This window comes from Pelmatolapia mariae, linkage group LG9 (assembly GCF_036321145.2).
Source record: "Pelmatolapia mariae isolate MD_Pm_ZW linkage group LG9, Pm_UMD_F_2, whole genome shotgun sequence".
NCBI classification, from domain to species: domain Eukaryota; kingdom Metazoa; phylum Chordata; class Actinopteri; order Cichliformes; family Cichlidae; genus Pelmatolapia; species Pelmatolapia mariae.
This window is the reverse complement of record NC_086235.1, coordinates 7,017,709-7,045,000: the sequence shown is the minus strand read 5'-3', so window position 1 is coordinate 7,045,000 and position 27,292 is coordinate 7,017,709. Positions and strand designations below refer to the sequence as shown.

At 41.3% G+C, this 27,292-nt stretch overlaps 3 protein-coding genes across 5 annotated transcripts in view; 2 read left to right on the top strand and 1 right to left on the bottom strand.

Moving 5' to 3' along the window:
• The window catches only part of LOC134634980 (E3 SUMO-protein ligase ZBED1-like), a 1,735-nt gene extending 180 nt beyond the window's left edge, over positions 1–1,555 (bottom strand). Inside the window, exons 1-2 of the mRNA XM_063484496.1 lie at positions 878–1,555; positions 1–650 (exon numbers count right to left, since the gene is read on the bottom strand). The exon at positions 1–650 is cut by the window's left edge and continues 180 nt beyond it. Of these exons, the coding sequence (XP_063340566.1) occupies positions 1–650; positions 878–1,380 (1,153 nt within the window). The 5' untranslated portion in view covers positions 1,381–1,555. The remainder of the gene's footprint in view (positions 651–877) is intronic.
• The window catches only part of LOC134634961 (zinc finger protein 883-like), a 14,688-nt gene extending 9,489 nt beyond the window's left edge, over positions 1–5,199 (top strand). The window contains exon 4 of one of the 2 annotated variants that reach the window (XM_063484469.2): positions 3,016–5,199. In XM_063484469.2, the coding sequence (XP_063340539.1) occupies positions 3,016–3,585 (570 nt within the window). In that variant the 3' untranslated portion in view covers positions 3,586–5,199. Of the gene's footprint in view, positions 1–3,012 lie in introns of both variants that reach the window. The other variant, XM_063484468.1, reaches the window with a different exon arrangement.
• A 9,647-nt stretch (positions 5,200–14,846) lies between these two features.
• Positions 14,847–27,236, top strand: LOC135933576 (zinc finger protein 14-like). Of its 2 annotated transcripts, XM_065471681.1 has the most exons (5): positions 14,847–15,092; positions 18,897–19,002; positions 24,629–25,057; positions 25,754–26,847; positions 26,968–27,236. In XM_065471681.1, exons 2-4 carry the CDS (start codon positions 18,985–18,987, stop codon positions 26,324–26,326), a joined length of 1,020 nt encoding a protein of 339 aa, XP_065327753.1. In that variant the 5' UTR covers positions 14,847–15,092; positions 18,897–18,984; the 3' UTR covers positions 26,327–26,847; positions 26,968–27,236. The 2 variants fall into 2 exon arrangements, with proteins under 2 accessions (XP_065327753.1, XP_065327754.1); XM_065471682.1 differs by lacking the exon at positions 14,847–15,092 and having other exon boundaries at positions 18,754–19,002.
• The last annotated feature ends 56 nt before the right edge of the window (positions 27,237–27,292 follow it).

Below are 27,292 nucleotides of genomic sequence, written 5' to 3'. Positions count from 1 at the left end.
ACTCATCCTTCAGCCAGTTGCTGAGACAAACCAACTTGTCCACGTTCTCTGAGTGCAGAGCAGACCTCTTCTTGTTCACAATGTGCCCTGCTACAGAGAACAGCCTCTCACAGGGCACTGTGGAGGCAGGAGTGGCCAGGTATCTGCGAGCAAGGCGGGCCAGCTGGCTGTGGGCTCCTGCATGAGCTGCCCACCACTGTAAGGGACAGTCCTCTAAGGCAGTGCAGGGCTCTGCTCTGTAGCGCTGTATGGCTCTGTCCTGCTGTACCTCCTCCTCTGACTCAGAGTCAGAGTCCATCTGCAGCAGGCTCAGCCTCTTCTTGGCTGGACCTTCTTCTGCAGTGTGTGATCTTCTAGGAGAGTCTTCATGCAGCATGCCTGCCAGTGTGGTCCACACTGCTTCTCTGTCGGTCTTGGGCACACTGCGTAGGTCTTTAAAACGTGGGTCCAGTGCAGTTGCGATCTGGAGCCATGCATAGTTGGTATGTTCCTGGCGGGAAGCAAGGTCTTCCTTAAACTTCTCTTTAAACCTCACCACATATGCAGGGTCCTCATCAGTTACTTCCATGACACGGCGCAGGTGGCAGAAGGCTGGTAGAACTACAGAGCAGGAGACGTAGGCCTCTCCTCCCAGCAGTTCAGTCACATATCTGCAGTGGAATACACACACACACACACACACACACACACACACACACACACACACAGATAAGACAGCAAATTAAAAAAAGCTTTTTAATACTAGGTAATATTAATAAAATATTTGATTTCATTTATTTTTTAAATAAGACATTTTCATAATAACAAAACTGATTTAAGATGTATGTTTGATACATTTAATCTAAACCTACAATTATGGTCACAATGACAGGCTCACCTGCAGGGCTCTAGAAGTGTCTCCAGTCTCTGGAGTTTGTCCCACTCTGGAGGCGTCAGGAGGACAAGTTTATGCTTTTGTTTATCCAGAGTCGCGGTTACTGCAGTTTGGTTGCGGATCAAGCGCTTCACCATCTCCAGCGTGGAGTTCCAGCGCGTAGGCACGTCCTGGGCCAACGGCTCCTGCTTGCGCCCCAGTGACACCTGCTCTGCGTTCAGCTCTGCTGTGTTTGCTGGGCTGTGCTTAAAATGGCCAACAATTTTGCGGCATTTGGCCAGCGCAGTGACAAAGCCACTGTCTGCAAGACTCACTGTGATGCATCTCTGTAGAATGTGCGCGGTACACGGCATGTGATTGAATGGCATGATGCGAGCCGCCGCGATCATATTGCGCGCACTGTCCGTGCCTACTGTTGTCACCTTCTCCTCAATTCTCCACCTGTGAGCAACAGTCTGGAACTGCTCTGCACAAGCCTCCGCAAAGTGCCGCTCTTCCGTTTTCATTATAGTCAGCGCAAAGGATGTCAGACCCCAGGCTTCAGTGATTAAATGCGCAGTAACTCCCAGGTAATTGTCATTACTCAATGATGTCCAGTGGTCTCCTGTCAGAGCCACGCATTCTGTGTGAACTAAAGCCTCTTCTTTTTTCTTTTTCTCCGTTTCATACAGTTCGTGGATTCGAATTGTTATTGTGCTTCTTGCTGGGGGCTTGTAGGACGCGTCCTGAGATGCAACCTTTAAAACATCCGCAAAGCCCTTGTCCTCCACAATGCTTAGCGGTCTACAGTCCTTTGCTATCCATTTGGCTATATTGTCGGTCAGTTTGTCCAAAGAAGACTTACCGAGTGGCCTGCGTTCACTAAGAGTGGTCTGACGCAGGCCGGGTGAAGCTGCTGCCCCGACAAACGCGTGTTTGGCATTAAGGTGGTATTTTAAGGTCGAATTTGAACGGTGAAATTGAAACTCTTTACTACAGTGAGTGCAAATTACAACGCGTTTGTTTATTGTCCCATCTATGTTCTTCTTGTATTTAAATTCCCCATCCAGAAGGCCATCCTGTTCCTGCTTCTCCATTTTCAGTGGCGCGGTAAACAAATCAAGTGGAATTATGGGAGCGACTTTTCTGCGTGTTGCGCTAAATAGTTAAATATTCTAACGTAATTAATTCCAAAATTTAATTATCGCAATTAATTTCGACAGCTATAATATATATGTATGTGTATGTGTGTATATATATATATATATGTATATATATATATGTATGTATGTATATGTGTGTGTGTATATATATATGTGTGTGTGTGTGTGTGTGTGTGTGTGTGTGTGTGTGTGTGTGTGTGTGTGTGTGTGTGTGTATGTAAGTACACACACACACACACACACACACACACACACACACATATATACATATATGTATGTATGTTATATATATATATATATATATATATATATATATATATATATATGTATATGTGTGTGTGTGTGTGTGGGAACCTCCGGCAGAACCAGGCTCAGGGTGGGGCGGGGCCATCTGCTGCGAGCGGTTGGGGTAAGAGTAGGAAAACAGGATAAAGACATGGTGTGGAAGAGAGACAGAGATCAATAACAAGTATCATTCAGTGCAGAGAGGTCTATTAATATATAGTGAGTGAGAATTTTGACTGGAAGGGAAAAACTCAATGCATTATGTGAATCCAACATTGTCTTTATCCTGGATAACATTCACCTCTCTGACACCACCCTAAGGGAGTCCAGCTCCATCCCCACAACATTGCTGGCCTTGCGGCAACTGTAACAGGATCCATGCTGGTTGGCGCATGCACACTAATTTTTAAAAAAATTTAAATTAGTATTTTTGCAATGTAGTTTAGCACTGTGTTGAGAGCCTTTAAATTACCCTTAAAATATTAGCCTGGTAGTACTTCAGTGTAACTCAGATGTTACTGTAACATGAAATAAGTATTACTGTAGTATTATGGTGGTAGTATTTTAGTTTTTGCAGCCCAGTAAACTGAGCATGTTAACTGAAACAGTAAAATGTAATTGGACGTCTGCAGAGATGCTCTTTATTTCAGGCGACGTTCAGGATAAAAATGTTGAAGGACTGACTTACACTGTCTTTGTGTCTTTGTTTAGAAGCAGAGCGACACAGATGGATCCAGTTCTCAACCCTGTTATCACTGTGGGAAAGAGTTTCATTGTGACCTTTGTGGAAAAACCTACGTTCGAAAACACTCCCTAAAAATACATCAACGTAGACACACTGTAGACGAACTGAAATACTGCAAAGAATGTGGGAGAAGCTTCACCGCATCACGTAACTTAAAACAACATGAACTCATTCACAGTGGGGTTAAAAAGCATGTCTGTGATCAGTGTGGGTCATCTTTCACCACTGTAAGTCACCTTAAAACACACAAACGAGCCCACACAGGAGAGAAACCATACAAGTGCAGACACTGTGACAAAAGCTTCACAGTTTCAGGTAATCGTAACAAGCATGAACGTACACACATGGAAGGAAACTACAGCTGTGACCAGTGTGACAAGAGCTTCAGGAATCTCAGTTCATACTCCAAACACGAACGATCCCACGTTACTAATAAACTGTTTCACTGTTACCAATGTGCCAAAACATTCACTAAATTATCTGCTCTGTGCAAACATCAGCGTGATCACTCAGGGCTGAAATCACTCCCATCACAGTGAATCTGAAGAGACAGAAAGATCCTCTGGTTTCAGTGTCAGAGTTAAAACCCTTGAGATCAGGCTCCACAGAGTTCAGAGTGAATCTCCTGTAAAGATCTGATGAGCAATGTTCCCTCTAATTTTTCATGTGTCTGAGCGAACACACAAACTCCCTGAGCGATCCCTTGGACCACTGTGAGCAACAGCAGACGTGTGCACTGTGGTCACGCCAGCATCGAATCCATCCAAGTTACATGGTTTATTAAAATAATCAAATTACAGCATTTATGTTAGACTACTTTTAATTAACTGCTTTAGCCCACTTACAATGAAAATTAAAAAAAAATCTTGTTCATGACCTGTGTAGTATGTTAACACTATTGAAAGTAAAAATAACTTGAACTCCAATTTTGAAAACACAACTTTTGTTTTTCTTTTTTTTTTTCTTTTTCTTTTTCTTTTTTTTTTTAAATAAAGCTCTGACTTCTATTATCACTATGAGTCTGTGGTCTGGGAGAGAGTCCTGTAACTCTCTGTCTGCAAAATACAGTAAATAATGACCAATGTTGGGCAATTAATTATATAGTTCTTCAAAAAAGCAACTGAGTTATGCAAACAAAGTTTTTTGCAGCCATTTACCTAAAATGCAGCCAAGGCATTTTTTAAAAATAAACATTTCTAACTATTTACAGAACAATCAGGTGTTCTGCATCAAATCACTCACATCTCAAATCACCGCCGTCACTCTTAAAACTTCCCCCTTCCCAAACCACTAAGTGCGATGTTGCCATATCATTTTTTGATTGGTCGATATGGTACATTCTTTGACCAATAGGAAAGGGTGTTTTGGTTTCGTCTTTGCTCACAAGTGGAGAGTGCTTTCGAGCATTTTCCTTATAAAATGCAATTTTTACTGTTTCTTCGCGCAGTAAATATAATCAACGACAGTATTCAGGAAGAAAAACAAACATTGCAGATATTTTTATCATAACTCTGGTTTTATGTGGCCTATCAACACAATTTAAAAACTGGTATAAAGTCCACACTTTTTGCGTCAATTGTTCCGTCTGTCCTGCTCACATCTCCAATGGTTGTACACGTTGTCATTAACGTGGCTTCACTCTACATCAGTCACACGGCGCATAAGGACGCTGTCATAGCCTGTCAACCACGTTGATTAGCTGCGTATATGTGAATGTGAATCGCATTATTGGCTGGACTATGGGATAAGGTGGCATCGTTCTAATCCCATACGGGAGCAGCCAGTCACTTACTGACTAACACTGCAAAACAGAATTGTTAAAGTTTTAATTTCAATTCAGGTTAGATTTTTTTTTCTGTGCACAGAGACCGTGCCAGCAGCTTAGAGGGAACATTGCTGATGAGGCAACTATGAATGAAAATGGTTCCCTAGTTCCATTTTAAGGTGTCGAAACTAAACTGTTCTACTTCAGTGTTCATGTCGAGTGGTTTGCTTTGCTGCAGCAGTTGGATGAAAAAAATCTGTTTTCATGTAATCAAGTTTTTATTGAATATATTTTGATCCATGTGTTCTGAAGATGTTATTTTGTTCACTTTGTTTGTGTTATGAAGTCTTGCAAATGTTAAATAAACATTTAAAATGCTAAACAAAGAAATAGTTTGAGCTGTGATTTCACTTCCTTTATTTCAAAGTAAAGACTGAAGTGACAAATGGAAACATGTTTACAGTCAGAGTCAGATGAACTGTTTTCAGTGGCACAGATGGAGGTTTATCAGAGGAGGAGCCTTGGCTGTTCTCCCCTCACACTGAACAGGGTTCCTGCAGCTTATTAAAAATCTGACCTGAAAGTTATGAAAAATAAAATCTTTAAAATCTTTTTTGTTGTTGTTTTAATTTAGTTTTAGACAATAGAACAAAGAAAAAAGACTCTGCACATACAAACCACACACACACACACACACACACACACACACACACACCAACCAAACAACCAACAAAAAACTAAAGCAGTCTGAGCAAACAAACTTTCAGTAAGTCACATACTTAATCCCTCATATACCAGCTACACACACGTCCTATCTTTGCCTTTGCATTGAACCTTTTCCTCTCAGGATTCTCTCTCTCTCTGATCGCAGGGCAAGTACTGCACCACAGGTCGCCATATGTCCATGAAATCATCATCATTGTCATTTAATTTCGTACTGAGCCTTTCAGATGGCAGAATCTTAAAAATTTCTTTGCAACACTGAGTTACAGTAGGGGGGCTGCTCCTTAATCCAGTTCAAAACACAAATCTGACATTAAACATAAGCTTATTTAATAACGTGGATCTCTTTTTGTCTAGATTTTCATTCAGAGGCAGCAACCGTGGTAATAATTAACCCGGATCTTTACAGATCTTATAATTTAGTATCAAGTTCATTTCTTTGTTTATGCAGAGCCAGAATTTAGACATTTTGGACAATCCCATAAAGATGCAGTCTGCTGTTTAATATTTGAGACAAAAGGTTGAAAGACAAAAAACAAATGTTTCCTTTTTATCCATTTCTGTCGTTCTTTTAGCGATGGTAAATATTCTCGAATCTAAAATTTCTAAAGAAGTCTGAAATGTATTGGATTGGTTTCTTCTGGGGTAAAAATCTTTTTTGTCAAAAAGTCCTGGAGGGAGAGCTGGTTTTCACTTCATGACGAGGAAGCGGTTCGGTGTTAATGCTTGGAGGTCATTTGTGTCCTGTGATAGCTTTGTGATAGTGCGTTAATACATGAGTCAGTATCTAAAAAGTAATCCCCTTTGAGGTGCACGGCTCTGCTTGTTATGCAAGTGAACGCTACTACATACCGTTTTACAACACTGCGCCCTCTTTTCACAACAAGTGGGCCAAAATAATCTACACCAACGTTTCTGAACAGTTGTAGATCTGGAACCACTCTTTTCTCTGGCAGGTCTGCCATCTGTTGTTGGCTGGGTTTTCCTCCATTCAGTTTACTGAATAAACATTTTGCACAGCTGAAACTCCATTTGTTATCCAAAACTTTCTTTCTAAAACAATATATGGGAAACATGCTCTTTGGCCAGTCTTCTGTAAGATTCTCCTGCTACTCATCAGAAGAAGATTCTAGAGCAGGGGTCGGCAACCCTTGGCACGCGTGCCACAGCTGGCACGCGAAGGGTTAACTGATGGCACGCTCGGTGGGCCGATGATTTTTTTTTTTTGTAGCGGTATAAACAATGAAAGGTGGTGGATTGGCCAGATGCTGGCCGGTGTGTAAAAATAACTCAGTTGTTTGGTGGTGGCTGTGGCGTAGCTTCCACTGATTCAGTAGCATTAGCAAGTGGTGGAGGCCAGCAGGTGGATGAGGGAAAGGGGAGGCAGGAGGAGCAGAGACCCGAGGCAGCACCGGTCCGAGTGTCAGGTGAACTGAACTTCAGTTAAGAAGTTATGACCTGCAGTCTGAGTCAGATATAAACCAAGTTTAGGTGGAGTTTATTTTCGTTGTGTTGACTTTTTACAGTCGGCTACAATAAGTCGTACTGCGTACTAGCTAGCATGACGTTTTCATCAGCAATGTTGTAGCGAACTTTATTTAATTCACAAGGTTAGTAGAGTTGCCAACCGTCCCGTAAAAAGACGGAATCGTCTCGTATTCAGAGAAAATATTATGCGTTTCATATTGAGCTTAAAAGGATCGCAGTTTGTCCCGTACTTCAGCTACAATGGAAAAAGACACAAAGCTGGAGTTAATCTGTCGTTACGCTGCACAGCTGCATCTTCTTCTCTCATTCTCTCCCCCTCCTGTTGCTACTTCAATCATGAAACTGATCAATTATCAGCTGATCGGCTTTTCTGGCGCAAGTCCGGTCTCTCTTGTTTGAGGGGGGACGTTGTTAGCTTTCCACATTCCGACACTTCTAATGCTTCAGGAGCTGTCTGCTCAGCACAGCATCAGCACCACGGAGATACACGGATACATCCGTAGACTTGAGACAGAATTCCCAATGCATTTTTGGGACTTTCAGGTGTATGGACCAATGTTTAATTTTCTGATCAAACCAGAAATCTTTAATGAGCAGCTGTGTTTGTCTCACATTAACTGGCTGAGTTAATGCCAGTTAATGCAACATCGAAGCAGCTGGAATCCACAGCTGTGCGTGTTCATGGAGCTGCATGTTCATCTGCTGGACATCACTACCTGACAAGTTTAACTGTCTTCAGAACATTGCAGAGGCCTTATTGACAGTACTTGGCTCTACATATCTGTGTGAGCAGATTTTCTCTCACATGAAGAGTGTCCTCGCTTAGCCGCTCGGAGACCTGTGTCTCTGAGTGGGAGACCAGAAATCACATTAACATGTGTATCTCTGTATTAACAAACATGCCATATTGGCCCAGTTTATTTTACTTATCATTGTTGTGAGGAGACCATAAATAGCATTTGCATTTTCTGTTGTACAGTTCATTTGCTGTCATGGAGTTCTTGTTATGGACAAAAAGTGTCTTTTTTTTGTTTTGAAATATCTGGTAACTATTTGCTGATAGCTGCCAACATCTGCGAACAAATATAATTCTATAAAGTGGTTCTATATAGTGTGTACCTGTTAATATAGAGCGTTATTAAATTTATTGCTAATGCAATCATATGGCACACTGACCTCTGAGGAAATTTTAAATGGCACTCGCCATCAGAAAGGTTGCCGACCCCTGTTCTAGAGCCACAGCAATAACCACAAAGGTTAAGAAAGATCCCTGCGTTAAGACGCTGAGGAAGACAACAAGGGTGTATGACGTGCTCTGCCCTTTCAACCCACAGCTGCGTTGGAACGAGAGAGTGAGGGGTGAAAAAGCGCCCTCCTCCAACAAGAGTGTGCCAAGCTTCAACTTAGTGACGCGCAGAGTGAGGCTCTGTGTCACTGATGAGGGATCAGTGATGGAATGCAGACAACACCTGATAAAACAGTCAGGCAGTTTTACCTAAAGAAGTTCAGTGTGTTTTTTAGTTAAGGTGGTCATTGGTGTGACTTTTTAATTGTTTCACAAATTATATGAATTTACATGATTCTCCAAGTATCACAAACACAGGAAATGTGTAATAAATTGCTTGGTTTCAAGCTTTTTCTAGTCCTGATGTGATTAAAAGTGACTAGTGTAAATATAATACGCAAAGTTAGCAGCTATTTGACTAACAATGACTTGTGCACGCTCTGCATGACAGGTAGACTGCTTTGTGGGCTGTGCATTAGATCCTAAATACCACAGTAAATATATCAACAACTGTTTGTTAAACAGTAGCTCCTTTGACATATCTAATTAGTCCTGACACATTATCTGACACCCTAAATAGGATTTTGGGGTCATTACACTTTGCTTGAGCATCTAGAGAATGAACCTATTCTTTCAGGGCTAAATGTGATCGATTTGTTTTGTTTTCCCCAATAGCATCACTGATGTGGGGACAGTAAATGATAACAGTAAACTGTATAGATAAAAAATACAGATCTATCACTCTGCTTTAAGAAAAGAAAATACATCAGAAGTGTTTGATGTATGGTGGCTGTTAGGGTGGGGAAATTTTTTTTTTGATTTTTATTTAAATTATTAAATAAAGCTGTTTTGTTGTATACACAATGCAAATGTGCTCATAACTGAGTCGTCGCTCCGTATTTTGAGAGTTAAGAGCTTCATTCAGCGTTACTGTCTGTATTGATATATTGCAGGATGACGTAGAGTGCAGAGGGTTTTTTGCAGCATGCTTACACATACACATGATAATGGGTAGAGTAGACTCAGGGTCAGGCAGTCTGAACAACATGTCCTGAACTAGCAGTAGGATAATATTAAATAATCAAAGCTAGAAGAGAGATGTTTTTCTTTTCTGTCTCTCACAGAGGAGGGGCAGACACGAGACAAGGTCAGGACGTGGACAGAAGAGGATTTGCAGCTGTGTGGAAACACATGGCTGCTTGTGGTGTTACCTTAGACCAGGGGTCGGCAACCTTTCTGATGATGAGTGCCATCTAAAATTTCCTCAGTGGTCAATGTGCCATATGATTGCATTAGCAATTAATTTAATAATGCTCTGTATTAACAATTACACACTATAAAGAACAAGTTAGACCATTATATTTGTTTGCAGATGTTGGCGAATAGTTATCAGCTAATTTGAAAAAAAAAAAAGACACTTTTTATCCATAACAGCAAATGAACTGTACAACAGAAAATGCTATTTAAGGTCTCCTCACAACAATGATAAGAAAAATAAACTGGGCCAATATGGCATGTTTATTAATACAGAGACACACATGTTAATGTGATCTCTGGTCTCCCACTCAGAGACACAGGTCTCCCAGTGTCCAGCATTCAGACGGCTAACTGAGAACACTCTTCATGTGAGAGAAAATCTGCTCACACAGATATGTAGAGCCAAATACTGTCAATAAGGCCTCTGCAATGTTCTGAAGACAGTGAAACTTGTCAGGTAGTGATGTCCAGCAGGTGAACATGCAAGCTCCATGAACACGCACAGCTGTGGATTCCAGCTGCGTCTGTAGTTCTGCAAACTTTGACCCCCACAGAGTCGAGCTTTTCATTTCAATCAGCTGCATTTCAATGTCCTCTGTGTTCAGGCAGTTAATGTGAGACAAACACAGCTGCTCATTAAAGCTTTGTGGTTTGATCAGAAAAGAAAACATTGGTCCATACACCTGAAAGTTCCGAAAACGCATTGTGAATTCTGTCTCGAGTCTACGGATGTATCCGTGTATTTCTGTGGTGCTGATGCTGCACTGAGCTGAAAGCTCCTGAAGCATTTGAAGTGTCTGAATGTGGAAATTTCAACATCGACTGATAAAACTGCCAGCTAGCAACGTCCCTCTCACTGGTTGACTAAGTTATTTTTAGCCAATTACAAGCTGAATAAGTTGGGGTTGTTAGCTAAGATACCGTCATTAAGAAGCGCCACAACTAATGTATCTATGCGAACTTGAGGAAAAGCCATAAAGCCTTTGAATGAAAACAAACGCTGTTGTGACAGTGATGTACACTGTCTTGTTGGTATATGTATGATTTCTATACATTTTACATCAGATAAAAACTTTGGTTGTAAGATAATTATTTATTAAAGTTAGACATTTTAAATGAGAATAAGAAAGAAAAGTATTTCTTTGTGCCCCTCTTACAAAGCTGTTACCAGCTGTCAGCTACTTAGAAACAGATCCTGGTGTTATTTGTCTCTCAGAAACAGTTCATAACGTCCCTTCAACTCATTCATGTCACCTAAAAGGTAAACCTGTTTCTCCATCACCTGTTCAGCTCTGATGATTCAGTAAGGACATCTCCTGGTTTCATCTTCATGTTTCCCTCTCACCAGATAACCAAACCGACATCATGACCAGCAGCTTTACAGCTGTGGCTCCAGCAAACATCATCTGATACTAGAAATTAATGTTAAATAAATTCTAACAACAGCTGATCAAGCTTAAACGTGCTTCAACTCAGACTTCCGGTTGAACTGACTCACGCACTGCTTCTTGAGCCAATTTTGAACTAGTTTTTTCATAGTTTTCGGTGCTTTTGGACCGCTTTCTACGGTCCAAAGGTGTGGAAGTGGATTATAACAACATTGAGGTTTGCCACCCTCTAAACCGAAAAAATGACAGTGACAAATGTAACAATGTAACACCGGAACAAGCCAAAGTGTTGGTCAACAGAAATATGGAGGAGCTGGACAAATACTGAGGTTCAACTTACACTGGAGGTATGAATACACATGTGACGTGACACACAACACAACACATGGCACAGTCTAAAAGAACTTCATCTGCATCCGGCAACAATATCACTATAACTCATTGGAATTCTGTTTATGATAATCTGGAAATAAAATCAACGACATATGTAAGCGGGAATACATGAAAAACCACAAGACACACCATACAAGCTAGTTTTTTGGCACTTTTTACAAAGATTACATTAATTTAAAGATAAACATATGCAGATGCCCAAACCCTAACAACACAAACACTACAAAAATGTATATTAGTACCACCAGATTTTCATATAATTGCATTTAAAAGTGTACTAAAAATTCTCCTGTATGACTGGAAATGAATCCTGGGATGTGGTGGGCCACAAAGGATACACCCGACCCATCTTTCAAATCTGGGGAAAAGTAGGACGCATTTGTTGCCACATGTTGAGGATGAATTTGGAAAGCCTTCATCACGTCGCTGTGACATAATTGCCTACAAATACTGCATTGAAGCATCCTTCCCCTGAATTTGGACACAGCCCTCCTCTCCTGGAGCAGCTCACTTTGCTCCACCTCCTTTTTTCTCCATCATCATCTTTTTTGGTGTTTGGCAAACAAGGATGTGGTGCTTTGCTGTCACCAACCATCTGGCTTGGAGTGTGGATCATTTGAACTTATCAAATAATCAAAAATGTTAAAAACCGAACCAAACAAAAACGTTATAAATTCCCCTCTTGCTCCTGCGGGTGGTCTATCCTTCAATCTCAGGTCCTCTACCAGAGGCCTGGGAGCTTGAGGGTCCTGCACATCCTAGCTGTTCCTAGGACTGTGCTCCTTGGGCAGAGATCTCCGATGTTGTTCCTGAGATCTGCTGGAGCCAAATCTGCTGATGCCACAGTAGATTTCACATTACACGAAAAGAAGAACGGGGATAGGGCATTTAATTTAAACTCACATGAAGTACAGACTTACATTGATCAGTAATTATGTACAAATATACACAGATGCATGAAAGAATACAGCCAGTCAAACCGGGGTAGCATTTGTGGTTGCTGAAAAGGATCAATGATGGACAGTTTACAGTGTAGCCACTGTGAGTACAAGAAAACAATTATTACAATATAATGTGTTAAATTTGCTTAGATGAGAGTGTCCACCAGTAGATCAGAGCAATATGGAAGGATTTGTCTGTGTGTTTTAGTTTGGCTTAGCTATAGGCCTGAGGATGTGTGTAATTTTGTAGAGGGAAAGGAATTTATTGACACTGGGGGTTTGCCTGTCATAAAAGGAGACTGGAAGCTACAGTGGGGGATGCGGATGCTGATGCTTTAACCTGAATCTAATAAACGGTCGTAAGTGTTATAAACTTAGAAGTAGGTTTGCAGGAGACTCTCGACCTTATCTGTAAATGTAAGACAACAAGAGGCCAATGGCCCAGTGGATGAAGAGTGGGGGTCTCAGTGTTTGTAATATGTTAACTCTGTTTTGTGTGTTGTCTAAAGGAATTTGGTGTAGCTTGGGTGAGGAGATTACTTTTATGACCGGCAGGAAGTCACAGATACAGACACACACACAGTGCTTCGACTGTTACGACACACCCACACCTACACGCACACTCACTCACTTGCACCCACACATACACACAGGTACGTGCACACACAGGCACTCACGTGCTCGTGCATACACACACAGACACAGAGTTTGCAGCACACCATGGGGGTTTTCTGATGGGGTCACTTCTATAAAGCTGACTGTAACAAACAAAGGAGTGGAAGATCTGCAGAGGGACACCGGCCTTGCACATCGCCCCTTCTAGAAGATGCATGCTTAACTGAAGATGAACAAAGGTTTTGTGAAATGACTACTGAGTCCGGTGCTGTCTCTGGATGCCTCGAGGACTAAAGAAGAACCAGGGTGAAACTGTTTCATAACACCACACAGAAAGTAGAGCAGATGTACTAACAGAGGTTCAGCAAACATTTTACAAGATACACATGATGGTACTTACAGTTGCCTTTTTATGGATTCCAGCTCATTATGGAGTCAGAGCAAATTAAACGACAATTTATGATTGTTATGATCCAATGTTGTCAGTGTTTTGTTTTATTCGTGACTCCTCCCCCCAGAGGATGGCTGTGGGTTTTTTCCCCTTTCTCTTTGAGGAGGTGGACACCTGGGCGTGCCTGCTGAGTAGTTGGGTGGAGTCTCTTCCTGTCCTTGGATTGGATAATTGGCTAATCACCTCCAGTATTTAACTACCAGATGACAGCCACCTGGCCCCCTCTCTACTAGCCTCCACCATCCAACAAATAGCATGTGTTTTTGATTTGTTATTTTGATAGTGTCTGTGCCCAGTAATTTGCAAGTATAACCGTGTGTGTGTCTGGTGCTAGTATCTTAATTTTGTAAATAGCTGTAAATAGATTTGTAAAGTAGCAATTGTGTATTTTGTTCACCTTGTGTATATTCTTCACTGCAGCAGTCTAGTAGGCGTGAGAAGCCATTTTTGTTGATTAAGTTTTCTCCTGTTTTTCATTTAGAGAGTTAAGTAAGTGAATTGTCTTTTGTTTGGTTTTCATTTTGTGTAGGAAAGCGTAGGGACCATTAGGGAGTTTTGTTTGTTATTTTTGGCACTGCTCACTGCTGAAGCAAATAAATGGCTGCTTAGCACTTTAAAAAGATACTACTGTTTGTGTTCTTACTTTGGTGGAGTGGGCCAGTTTCTTGTTGCGTTCAATACACGCCTAGACAAAGAGCGTAACAGAGAGAGCTGCGAAGGAAGCCACAACACATGGGGTAGTTGACCTGGCTATTAACTTCTGTCAGACAGAAACAAAGAGTATCATATGGCAAGAAATGAAGAACAGATGGCAAAAACAGTGGGAGTAAGAAAGGAGGGGACTGTCATATACTGGGTTGCCTGTGTTGAGCGGGTGGGCATTGCGGTTTTATGCCACCCTGACATGCTTTGCGGCAGGGCTGTCTGTGTGCAGTTCTACTCCTAGCTGATGCAACCTTTGTTGTGCTGTTATAACCCATGCCAGATATCGTTCAATAAAGCAGCATCATAAGAAAACTACAGAGTGGTCATTTTACAGGGACGATGGTTGTACATGATTCAGATGAGAGGAGGAGAAATGAGAAGCACAAGAAGGAGAGGAAGAGAGAGGAGGTGGTCATATCTAGAATAAGATTTGGATATACTGGTTTGAACTCTACACTATTCATGACAGGGAAATATAATACATGGAAATGTGATTCCTGTGGAGAAGAGGAAACTATAGAACATGATATATTACACGTAGCAGTAGCATAAAAGTAGCATAAAAATGAAACTGAATCTCATTGATTTACTGCAAAAAGACTCAAGAAGTGAAAGTGATCAGGCCTTATTCCAGTTTTTAAAAGAGAGTAAATTGTTGCTGGTCGACGTTCCAGTTCAATCTCCATACCAGTTGGTGGCGGTAATGCACCATTTTGTTATTTGCCAACAATATAAAGAAGAAGAAGCATGCTCCGTGGTGATATGTCGTACACAGTTTGCACAGACAGAGCTACTTTTTCATCAAAAGCGAATAAACTAATGAACTTAGAGGAGAAAACAAACTAAAGTATCGATCATAAACCACTACCAACGTTTGGATCGATATCTGCATCGATCTGCCCACCCTTGTCTCCTGGATCGTAGCTGAGATCAGCGTGAACCACGTGGGTCTCTGCTCCCTGATCTGTTTCCTGTGTTTGGAAAGAGTTCCAGCTTGATCACGGAGTTTCTCTCGGTTTGTGGGATCATCTAAAGGTAAGCACCGAGCTAACTTTACTGTGAGTTCAGTTCATGTTGAGTTTAGCTCCTGAATGAGGTCTTCTGCTGCTCTCCTCGGTGTCTGTTCACAGTTTATTGTGAACACGTTGAGAGAAGAGTGAGAGAGTGTTTGGAGAAAAACACCAACTAATCATTAGCTCAGCATGCTGGGAGAAGTTGGAGCAGAAAAGTCTTTTCATTGTCCCTGCAGCTGTTTTTCTGCCTGCACCAAACCTCTACAGCCTCATTTCTATTTGAAGTGATAACAGGAAATGGATGAGAGCGATCTGCTGCAGTATCAGGGTCACAATAAACTTTATTGTCCAGCTGCTGTGGATGAACACATGAGAGGAAGTGAACTCCTACAAAGTCTCATTTTAATGAGTCTGGCTGCTGTAAAGTGATGCACAGGAAGATGTTAACAAAAACTAATGAAACAGAGATGAAAGTAAACAGTGTTCATATTTGAAAGCACAGAGAATAAAAATATATTGTGGTGGTTAATGTGCAGCTCTTGGTGATTTGGGAGAAAAATGTTTTCAATCATGTTGTGGATTGAATGTTGGGTTTTATTTCATTTTATCTACAGAAGTTTTTCCCACCTGTGATCGTTCAGATTGATTTGTTGGGTTGACTTGAATCATTTGAAGGTTTAAAGCTGCTCTTCCCCCAAAAAGAATAAAGTATAATCGTGAAGAATGTAATAATGTCTTCCTGTGTCAAACACAGCTGCAGTCAAAGCCAGGAAGGAAAGCACTGAAACCACTGATCAAAGCTCATTAATCAAAGACTGCTGATCAATGGCCATGAGTACCTTCCACAGAGAGTTGGGGAATCGCTACAATAACAGCATTTGATCAATGAGCTTTGATCAGTGGTTGTTGATCAATGGTCATGAGAATTTGTATATTAATTATCAAGGAACTGACCTCCCAGCGAATTGTTCCTTCAGTGTGTCAGGTTTATATTGTTGATTGTCATTTATGCTTAGAAATATTTACTCATATATGGGGTGGCTGTAGCTCAGGAGGTAGAGCTGGTCACCTACTGATTGGAAGGTTGGTGGTTCAATTCCTGGCTCCTCCAGTCTGCATGTGAAAAAGTGCTTGTGAGAATGGGTGTGATTGGGTGAATGAGGCATGTTGTATAGAGCGCTTTGAGTACTCTGTGAGAGTAGAAAAGGACTATATAAGAATCAGTCCATTTACCACATATGCTTAGCTTTATAATCAATTGCATAATGATAGAGGTCTGATCCTTAGCAGTCTAGCATACGGCATACACACACATCCCAAGGTCATGATAGAGCTCGTACCTTCTCTTACTGATTTATACTATGGGAGGACACCTACTCTGTATCTATTTAAGTGTAAGTGCCTTTTGTTTAGGTGGACCGCTGGACTCTTGGTAACAAGAGGTCTGTAGAGTCTTCACAGGGTCACGTTTTGACCCCCCCAGACGCATGCGTATACGTACACACAGACAAGGTGCTCTTTGTTCACAAGATGTCATATGTTAATGATTCTATGCATATTCATGTAACCTCAATAAAGAGCAGTGCTACAAGTGAGCTAACTGAGAGTGGCTGGGGTTCGAGCAGAAGGAACGACGCTCATCACAGTTCTCTGAGACTGAATTGATTCAGTAAAGGGACTCGATGTTATAATCCCTGATATTGCATTGCTTTAAATGGAGAAAATCTTGAGGGACGGCTGTTATGAGGAAAGGCAGCACAGAAACTACCAGCGGCACACATCATTGTGTGCCTCAACTTTTGGTCTTTTACCCAAGCTAATCTGGCATTTGTTCTTCCTTGGTTGAGTTCAGGGGTTAGAGATCTGATCTAAATTATCACATTAAATTTGGGACACATCGTCAGTAATGACGGGTGTTTCAGCCATTCTCACTAGACGCCCTCATCCAAGGAGACCCTGCCAAGGTTGATCAGGCCCCGGAGTGTCACTGGTTTATGTTAAATTGTTATTTCTCTTCTTCTTTCTTCTGTTTGGTTTTCTGCTGTTTATTTTCTTCTATCCACTCACTGCAACTGAGAAATAATGCTTACTAGGGCAGGGCAATATGGCCAAAAATATTTATCACGATTTATGTGCATTATAGTTATATAAATATTTAACAGTTCAAATGCAAATTCCTTGCTGACAGTTTAACCAAAAGGTATCTCTAGTGGAAATTGGCCGACATATCCTGAGCATAACCATGTATAATATGCATAAAATGTAAAAAGGTTATTACCGTACTGTGTGTGTATATTATTTTGAAACACAGTACGTATTACTCTGCGAGGCTCCAGACTACGACAGTCGTAATGCTGCAACAATCCATCAAGCGGTGCGGCTTCGTAACTTACCAAAGTTGTACTAAAACATTTTTGAGCCCCGTGTGCCAAGTAAAATCGGTTTGAGGTCAGTAAGCACAATCAGAATTCATACATAAGGTGCCCCTGATTATAAGGGGCACTGTCGATTTTTCCTTTTTTCAGAAAATCAAAGGATTGATTCCCACTCTGGGTCAGGGACGAGACCCTGCCCCAAGTGGAGGAGTTTAAGTATCTCCGAGCCTTTTTCATGAGTGATGGGATGTTGACAGATGGATTGGTGCAGCTGCTGCAGTGATGTGGACTCTGTACCGGTCTGTTGTGGTGAAGAGGGAGCTGAGTGTAAAAGTGAAGCTCTCAATTTACCAGTCGATCTACGCCCCTACCCTCACCTATGCTCTCGAGCTGTGGGTAGTGACCGAAAGAACGAGATCGCAAATACAAGCGGCGGAAATTGGTTTCCTCCAATGGGTGGCTGGCCTCTCCCTTAGAGATAGGGTGAGAAGTTCGGCTGTACAGTCCCCAGGAGGCCCTGAGACAGCTGTATCAGTCAACCAGCAAAATTTCTAATCTTATGTTTTACCCTTTTGACGCCCGCTGTTGAGGCAGGCCCACCAATGGTTGATCCATCCTGGGCGTGTATCTCGCGGTTAGCTGACTGCCTTAGCTGCCCAAGTGATGTCAGCCATTTTTAGCCATAGCCAGTGACTGGTCCTCTTAGCAGTGTTAGCTAATTCTCTTATAGCCTGCTGTTGCCCCTGACCTCTAATCCCAATCTCTCTAAGCAGTTTTGCTGTTGTACTGGCAAAAAAACCTCTGCAGTCACCTGAGACTAAAGAAGTCACTTGGATGAGTGACGAAATGTTTCTCCCACTGAAAACACTACGTCCAGATGAACAGAATAAAACTTCGGGAAATGGTGGAGGTGGTGGGACTGGGGGGCTGAAGGAGTTGAAAGTGTGGGGTGGGGGACTAACAGGTCTGTCCCTGTTTGTGGAAACCACAGGAGGAGCTGTTCAGGCTGTTGGCTGGGTGTGAATTGTTGATGGAGTCTTTAAACTTGTAGTTGCTGTTTTCCAGACTGAAGCAGAGTCGTTAGCTGAAAACTGGTTTTAGAGGTTCATTCAGGACACCTTCTCAGGCTCTTACAGCCTTACCTGTATCATAACAAAGTGTATAAACCCCAATCCACCTTTAACATGGTCCTTCTCCCAAACCTTCAAATATGACTTTCTGGCCCTGTCATAGTAAAGGGCTGCTTAGAATATTAGAGCCAATGTCACAAAGTTCCTCCTGAAGTATGAGTGAGTGAGAGAGTTACCTCACTTTGCAGCACAACACGTCTCACAAGATTTCTACAAGCAATCAGAGTGAAATTTGTACTTTGTGTTGTCAGATGAACATATGAGACACTTTGACTCTTCAGTGCAGTGTGGAGCCTAACAAAGATCTGTTTTGTGTCCCAGCTGATCAGCAGGAGGAGAAGAGTCTGACGGAGCAGCAGAGGAACATTTTCAGCCATCTGGACTCAGCTGAGTCACTACAGAGGAAACAATGAGCTCAACACAGAAGGTGAGGAAAATATCACAGTTTCACCAAATAATCAGTCACGTCTAAAACTCTCATACTCCCAACCTGTTATATGACTGTATTGTATATTATGTTGTTTTTTTTTTTAGACTATTATGTTTACAAACATCAAGAAGTCAGAAGCAAAGAAAGACCACAGCACATATTTAAATAAGGAAGGTTTATTCATCAAAATTATTAATAATCAAATAGACATAAAAAAAATTTCATCACCCCAAAAAATACACGTTCAAAGCACCACAACAGCAGCCCGATATCAGACAGAACTGTCACATAATATTAAACAGAAGCTGTCAGCTGAGCTCTGTAGAGTGGGCAATTATAATGAAGCTCTTTATTATAATTTGTAGATTCAAGCTGCTCTTCACTGATATAAATAATATTATAGAAATTATCAGAGGAGTTAAAAGTACATTTACTCTATACTTAAGTACAGATACTCTATTGATTGCTCTGCAATAGTCGGCCTCATCACTCATGGGGACAAAAAGGAGTACAGAGAACTGACCCATGGTTTTGTGAACTGGTGCCAGCAGAACTACCTCCAGATCAATGCCAGTAAAACCAAGGAGCTGGTGGTAGACTTCCGCAGGCACAAACATCCCCCACTGCAACCACTAAACATTCAAGGCATAGACATTGAGACTTTGGACAGCTACAGGTACCTTGGTGTTCATCTGAACAATAAACTGGACTGGACTCATAATTCAGACACCCTCTACAGGAAAGGGCCAGCTCTGTTCTAGGATGCCCTCTGGACCCAGTAGTGGTGGTGAGTGACAGGAGAATGGTGGCTAAGCTATCATCCCTGTTGGACAACATCTCCCACCCCATACAGGAGACTCTTGACAGCACTGAGCAGCTCCTTCAGTGGGAGACTGCGGCACCAACGATGTGGGATGGAGAGATTTCGCAGGTCTTTCCTCCCCACTGCTGTCAGACTCCACAACAAAGACTTCAACTGACCGAGCACACACAAACCCACACACGTGCAATAGCAATAACACTAAGTGCAATACTCTTTCTGGCATCGTTGTATTATACTCAGTTGTATATAGCATTTGTATTCTATTTTATTCTATTGTATATAGTATTTTCTTTTATTCTATTCTATTGTGTACAGTTGTGTAAAGTATCTTATCCTTATCTTATTCCAATGTTTTTCTAATTTTTGGTATTTAACTTTGCACTGTCCACTTTCTGCTGTAACAAAACAAATTTCCCAGGTGTTGGACTACTAAAGGTTATCTTATATTAGTGTTAAAAAAAATACTTTAAAAGAAGTTGAAATTCTGATTTGACTTCTTTACTCAAGGTAAAATAAAAGGAGTACGGGCTCTTAAAATGTAATCAGAGTAATAAAGTAAAAGTAGCTCATTGAAAAACATTTTTACCACATGTTTTTATGCAACGCTAACTGAACCTTGTGCTATATTAATGTAATAACAAAATAAGATTAGTAGATTAAATACAAGGAAAATAAAACATATGTGTATTTTCTGTTGCCTACATTGTAGAGGGTGACTTTGCCTCTAAACAGGAACATGAGCACGGAAGAGGTTAAAGTGGGATTGAGCAGGTGGGAACCCTAAAATCAGCTGTAGTGGCTCAGCGTGGGGAAAAGAATCACAGCTCACAATAATTTCTATTGAGAGCTCCAGTAGATTTTCTTAAAGTACAGGCTGTGATCAGCTGACCTGCTGCTCTCTGTGGATGTACACAACTGAATTCAACCAGATGTCAGCAGATGTTTCATGAGCTGTCCTGGCTGATTTCCATCCTCTACACTGACAGTACACTGTCTTTATACAGTGGCTTGCAAAAGTATTCGGCCCCCTTGAACTTTCCCACATTTTGTCACATTACAGCCACAAACATGAATCAATTTTATTGGAATTCCACATCACAGACCAATACAAAGTGGTGTACACGTGAGAAGCAGAACGAAAATCATACATGATTCCAAACATTTTTTACAAATAAATAACTGAAAAGTGGGGTGTGCGTAATTATTCAGCCCCCTGAGTCAATACTTTGTAGAACCACCTTTTGCTGCAATTACAGCTGCCAGTCTTTCAGGGTATGTCTCTACCAGCTTTGCACATCTAGAGAGTGAAATCCTTGCCCATTCTTCTTTGCAAAACAGCTCCACAACTGCCCTGTGATGGCCTCAGAGGTTGTCTAAGAGAATATTGGGAGCAACAACACCATGAAGTCCAAAGAACACACCAGACAGGTCAGGGATAAAGTTATTGAGAAATTTAAAGCAGGCTTGGGCTACAAAAAGATTTCCCAAGCCTTGAACATCCCACGGAGCACTGTTCAAGTGATCATTCAGAAATGGAAGGAGTATGGCACAACTGTAAACCTACCAAGACAAGGCCGTCCACCTAAACTCACAGGCCGAACAAGGAGAGCGCTGATCAGAAATGCAGCCAAGAGGCCCATGGTGACTCTGGACGAGCTGCAGAGATCTACAGCTCAGGTGGGGGAATCTGTCCATAGGACAACTATTAGTTGTGCACTGCACAAAGTTGGCCTTTATGGAAGAGTGGCAAGAAGAAAGCCATTGTTAACAGAAAACCATAAGAAGTCCCGTTTGCAGTTTGCCACAAGCCATGTGGGGGACACAGCAAACATGTGGAAGAAGGTGCTCTGGTCAGATGTGACCAAAATGGAATTTTTTGGCCAAAATGCAAAACGCTATGTGTGGCGGAAAACTAACACTGCACATCACTCTGAACACACCATCCCCACTGTCATATATGGTGGTGGAAGCATCATGCTCTGGGGGTGCTTCTCTTCAGCAGGGACAGGGAAGCTGGTCAGAGTTGATGGGAAGATGGATGGAGCCAAATACAGGGCAATCTTGGAAGAAAACCTCTTGGAGTCTGCAAAAGACTTGAGACTGGGGCGGAGGTTCACCTTCCAGCAGGACAATGACCCTAAACATAAAGCCAGGGCAACAATGGGATGGTTTAAAACAAAACATATCCATGTGTTAGAATGGTCCAGTCAAAGTCCAGATCGAAATCCAATCGAGAATCTGTGGCAAGATCTGAAAACTGCTGTTCACAAACGCTGTCCATCTAATCTGACTGAGCTGGAGCTGTTTTGCAAAGAAGAATGGGCAAGGATTTCAGTCTGTAGATGTGCAAAGCTGGTAGAGACAGACCCTAAAAGACTGACAGCTGTAATTGCAGCAAAAGGTGGTTCTACAAAGTATTGACTCAGGGGGCTGAATAATTACTCACACCCCACTTTGCAGTTATTTATTTGTAAAAAATGTTTGGAATCATGTAGGGGTGGGCGATATAAACGATATACGATAGAAACGATATAGATTTGGCCAACGATAGAGATTTTGACTATATCGCTCTATCGCGATAGCGCATGTTGATGACGTCATCAAGCTGCGCCTGTTTTGGTCGAAAGTATTGCAGCGGCTACAACCATTATCATCTGTAAATTATGTTCTCCTGACTGAAGTTTGGCCCGTGTATAGCATCCTGCTATGCGATTGCATTTGTCCCTGACCACCAGAATCCCTCACGTTAACTTTTATCGAGTGGAAAAAAAGTTGACGTTCATCCTCCAGCTTCACTGTGCTAATGTTATGCTAACATAGCTGTGTCGCTAGCAATCACGTAGCACAACATTATATACCAGGTAGTCCAACTTCGGTAACCCTGCAAACGCCACTGCTGTTTAGTTTTCTGTCTTCACTTATGTTGGAAGTGGTAGCAGAGCTGTACGTTTGAATTAGTTTCAAAAATCTCTCAGTCAGAACATGGTATGAAATGTTTAGGTATAAACTAGCGAGCTAACTTCCTGTTAACTTCTAACTCCGTTAAATTTAATAAATTCTATTTTCACGGATGCATGGATGTTAAACTTAATTGTTACACCCGATAAAGCAGCAACGCTGATGATTTAATTAAAGATGAAAGAATTTAGACTGTTTTTAACTCTCACTGTTCGTTTGACTTTGGGACCTGAGGGAGACGGAGTTTTGGACCCAGATTACTCCTCACTACAGCAGCCGTAATGCTCTGACAATCCATCAAGCAGTCCATCAGCAGGCTTACCAAAGTTGTACTAAAACATTTTTTAACAGATTTCTACACGCCAAAATCGGTTCAAGGTCAGTGAGCACAACAAGAATTCATACATAAGGCACACTCTCGATTTTTGAGAAAATTTAAAGGATTTTAAGTGTGCCTTATAGTGTAGAAAGTATGTTATACAGAAGAAAAGAATATATCGTGATATATATCGTTATCGCACATGCTTCAAATTATATCGCGATATGAATTTTAGGCCATATCGCCCAGCCCTAGAATCATGTATGATTTTCGTTCCACTTCTCACGTGTACACCACTTTGTATCGGCCCTTCACGTGAAATTCCAATAAAATTGATTAATGTTTGTGGCTGTAATGTGACAAAATGTGGAAAAGTTCAAGGGGGCCGAATACTTTTGCAAGCCACTGTATTAGACACTATACTGTTGGTATGAAGGTGGAACTCAGTGAATGAATGTCAGCATCATGAGCTTCAGTTTAAATGAATCTCTGCTACACTTGATGTAATCTAACTCTGACATGAGCACCACAGTCACTGTGCACCAGTCACACACTGTTCTTTACTTTAAATCCATCACAGTTCAGCAAACTAACCTGTTTATCCTGCACTAACCTGCAGAGGATCTTCATGCAGTCTTTAAATAACACAGTTAGTCTGCCTCAGATTGTTTTGCAGCAAGTTTCACAATCTGAAAAAACATAATGTCACATGTACAGACCCAATATCTGATTTCAACACATGAGGACTTACATGTAAGCTTTAATCTGCAGTTGATCAAATCCCACTGAGCAGTCCTTCCCTTTAAATCTAACCTCTCTTCTTCCTCTCCTGTCCTGTGTGTCTTATCTTTCTCCATCTCTGAGTGAAGTTAGCTCTCTTTCTTTTCTCTCCCTGTGATGTACAGCAGCTGGACCTTTAGCCAGCAACACACTGTGAGACAAACTGCACACAAACAGTTTGTGTGTTTGCTGATGTTTGTTGATAGAAACGCTGCATTTGAAATTACCTGTTTGTTCAGGTGCTGTGCAAAAAAGAAAGAAGAACAACGTCTCACTTTAACTCCTGACTATGACTCACAGTTTTGCCTCTTTCATCTCTTTTTATGTTTCATACCCTGATGATTAGTACACGATCAGGATTGCCTTTCATGTGTTACTTTTCAGGCTCAAACTGATTGGATGTTTGATGAAATAACTCGCCTCAAATTCCTCCAACCGAAAATAAAAAGACTGTTTTGAAAATGTAATTAGTGGAAATTGCAATATTTTTTTTAATGTGGGGAGTAAGAAAAATAAGAAACCTGATTTTAGAGTGTTTAAATAGTCATGAATTATTTTTAACACCAGGTTGGATGTAATGTGTTAGAACTACCAGTAGGTGGGGATAAGAGACCTTTAAGGTGTTTGGTGCCACACTCCACCTTTAGGTTTAAAACTAGTGTTAATGGAGGGAGTTTGAAGGTTCAGTTTGTTCCACGACTGCATTTCACTCACTGCCTCTGTTTGTATCTGTGTCACTGCAGGACCAACATGGAGCGAGAAGTCAGCGCTCTCAGGAGGCCGACAAACCTCACAGAAGAAAGAGAGAGAAAAAACACACCTGTGACCAGTGTGGGAAGGGTTTTACTGGGAAGGCTAAACTAAAACAGCATCAGGTCATCCACACTGGAGAGAAACCGTTCAGCTGCAACTTCTGTGGAAAGACTTTTTCCTGGAAGCTTTCCCTAAAAACACACCAACTCATCCACAGTGGAGTTAAAGCGTACACCTGTGATCAGTGTGGCAAACGGTTTATAAACAACACACTGTTACAACGCCACATGTTGACCCACACTGAAGAGAGACCTTATAAATGTGACCTGTGTGAGAAGACTTTTAAAGCTCCACGTTACCTGAGACAACACCAAGAGTTCCACACCAGGAAGAGACTCTACAAGTGCAGTTACTGTGAGGTATGTATTTTTATTTGTATCTTGTCATTTTAGCCTGACTGTTTGGAACAACTTTGCTCATTAAACTGTGTTAGCATGTTGGCAATTCTACTGCATGGAAAAGCAGCTCTGAGTGATTATTCAGATTTTCATTTCATTTATGATTTTTATTTACACGATCATGAAAAACTAAAAGTGCTGAAAATTAATATGATGGTGTTATTTAATGTTCAGGCAGTTTCCTGGTATATCATGATATTGTTATTATTTCAGCATAAAGGGCCTTTTGTTTACAGCGGCTCATTCCTCTGCGAGGAATACATGGAATAAAATAAAACACAAATGAAAATAAGTACAAAACCAAACCATTCAGTAATCTTCTCTTGTGGTTATAACTGCACAGTTACAGTGTTATTAATGCAGTATTAAATTAGTATTATTGCAGTGATACGTTAGTAGTTTAGCACTGTGTTGGTACCCTGCAAATATTAGCATGGTAGTACTTTAGTGCAAGTCAGATTTTAATGTAACATAAAATAAGTATTAATGTAGTATTATGGTGGTAGTATTGTAGTTATTGTAGCCCAATAAACTCAGTGTGTTAACTGAAACAGTCAAATGTAATTGGACGTCTGCAGAGATGCTCTTTATTTCAGGCGACGTTCAGGATAAAAATGTTGAAGGACTGACTTACACTGTCTTTGTGTCTTTGTTTAGAAGCAGAGCGACACAGATGGATCCAGTTCTCAACCCTGTCATCACTGTGGGAAAGAGTTTCGTTGTGACCTTTGTGGAAAAACTTTCAGCCATAAAAGGAACCTAAAAACACATCAACGTAGACACACTGGAGACAAAATGAAATACTGCAAAGAATGTGGGGGAAGTTTCACCACATCAGTTGGATTAAAACGCCATGAACTCCTTCACAGTGGGGTTAAAAAGCACCTCTGTGATCAGTGTGGGTCATCCTTCAACACTGTAAGTCACCTTAAAACACACAAACGTGTCCACACAGGAGAGAAACCATACAAGTGCAGACACTGTGACAAAAGCTTCTCACGCCCAGGTCATCGTAACAAGCATGAACGTACACACATGGAAGGAAACTACAGCTGTGACCAGTGTGACAAGAGCTTCAGGAATCTCAGTTCATACTCCACACACAAACGATCCCACGTTACTAATAAACTGTTTCACTGTTACCAATGTACCAAAACATTCACTAAATTATCTTCTCTGTGCAAACATCAGCGTAATCATTCAGGGCTGAAATCACTCCCATCACAGTGAATCTGAAGAGACAGAAAGATCCTCTTCTGGTTTCAGGGTCTGTTGGATTTAAGTCAACCCTGCTGGTCAAGGCAGAAATCGTTACTGAAAGCAACCACACAGACACTGCACATGGTGGTGACCTCTCAACTACATCTCCAGTCACTTCATTTAGGGCATGACCTTTTAAACAACCAACATGAACAAAAGCAGAAGTGAGAAGTCCTGCTAAACTTAAAAAAATAGGAACTTGTGGTTTCTTGTGTGCAGGCTTTCACATGAAAACAGTCACACAGCCATAAAAAGCAACACAAATAATGGCAAGAAGCTGTTGTATTATTAACTGCAATAGCCAGTCGCATGACAGCCACGGGAAGCCGACAGGTAAAGAGATCGGTTTTTATCGGATTATGTCGTGGAAGAGAAATTGTTCAAGCCATGTTTCCGAAGTAACAAAGAGCCGACAGATGGCCTGGATTGCAGCCATTCGAAGACCAAATATATAACGTTTCAGAGCACTCCCGCTCACATGTAGTTATTATGTAAGTTATCATGACATAATTAATTACAAATAAGTCTTATATTGATTTGAATTGGATTCGTTGCGCTATGCTGCTTTGTTCACTGTGGCTTTGCGGGCTAATATTTGTTGTGTTTTGTAGGAAAACCAGCCTACAAAATGCTGGAATGTGATCCAGACTGGGCCCCCTCTATCAACCTGGGTCATACTGAGTTTAAAGCTGCTACCACAGCGGGATTTGATCGGTTAAGAGAGAGAGCGATATCAAAACAGCCACAAAAAGTCCCACATATATGTGCCCAAGTGTTGTATTGAAGCAATCAAGTAATGAATAACTGTTTTCCAGTATGTTGTTTTGATATGTTTTTTTTTTTTTTTCAGTGTTGATTTGTTTTTCACCGAAGCAGCTAACAAAGCACAATGGAATACAATTTTGCCTCTTTCCTGTAAGATTCTATAAAAGAATG

Coding starts and splice junctions, on each gene's coding strand:
- LOC135933576 (XM_065471681.1), top strand. Junction 25,058..25,753: donor ACAAGTGCAGTTACTGTGAG/GTATGTATTTTT, acceptor GTCTTTGTTTAG/AAGCAGAGCGACACAGATGG.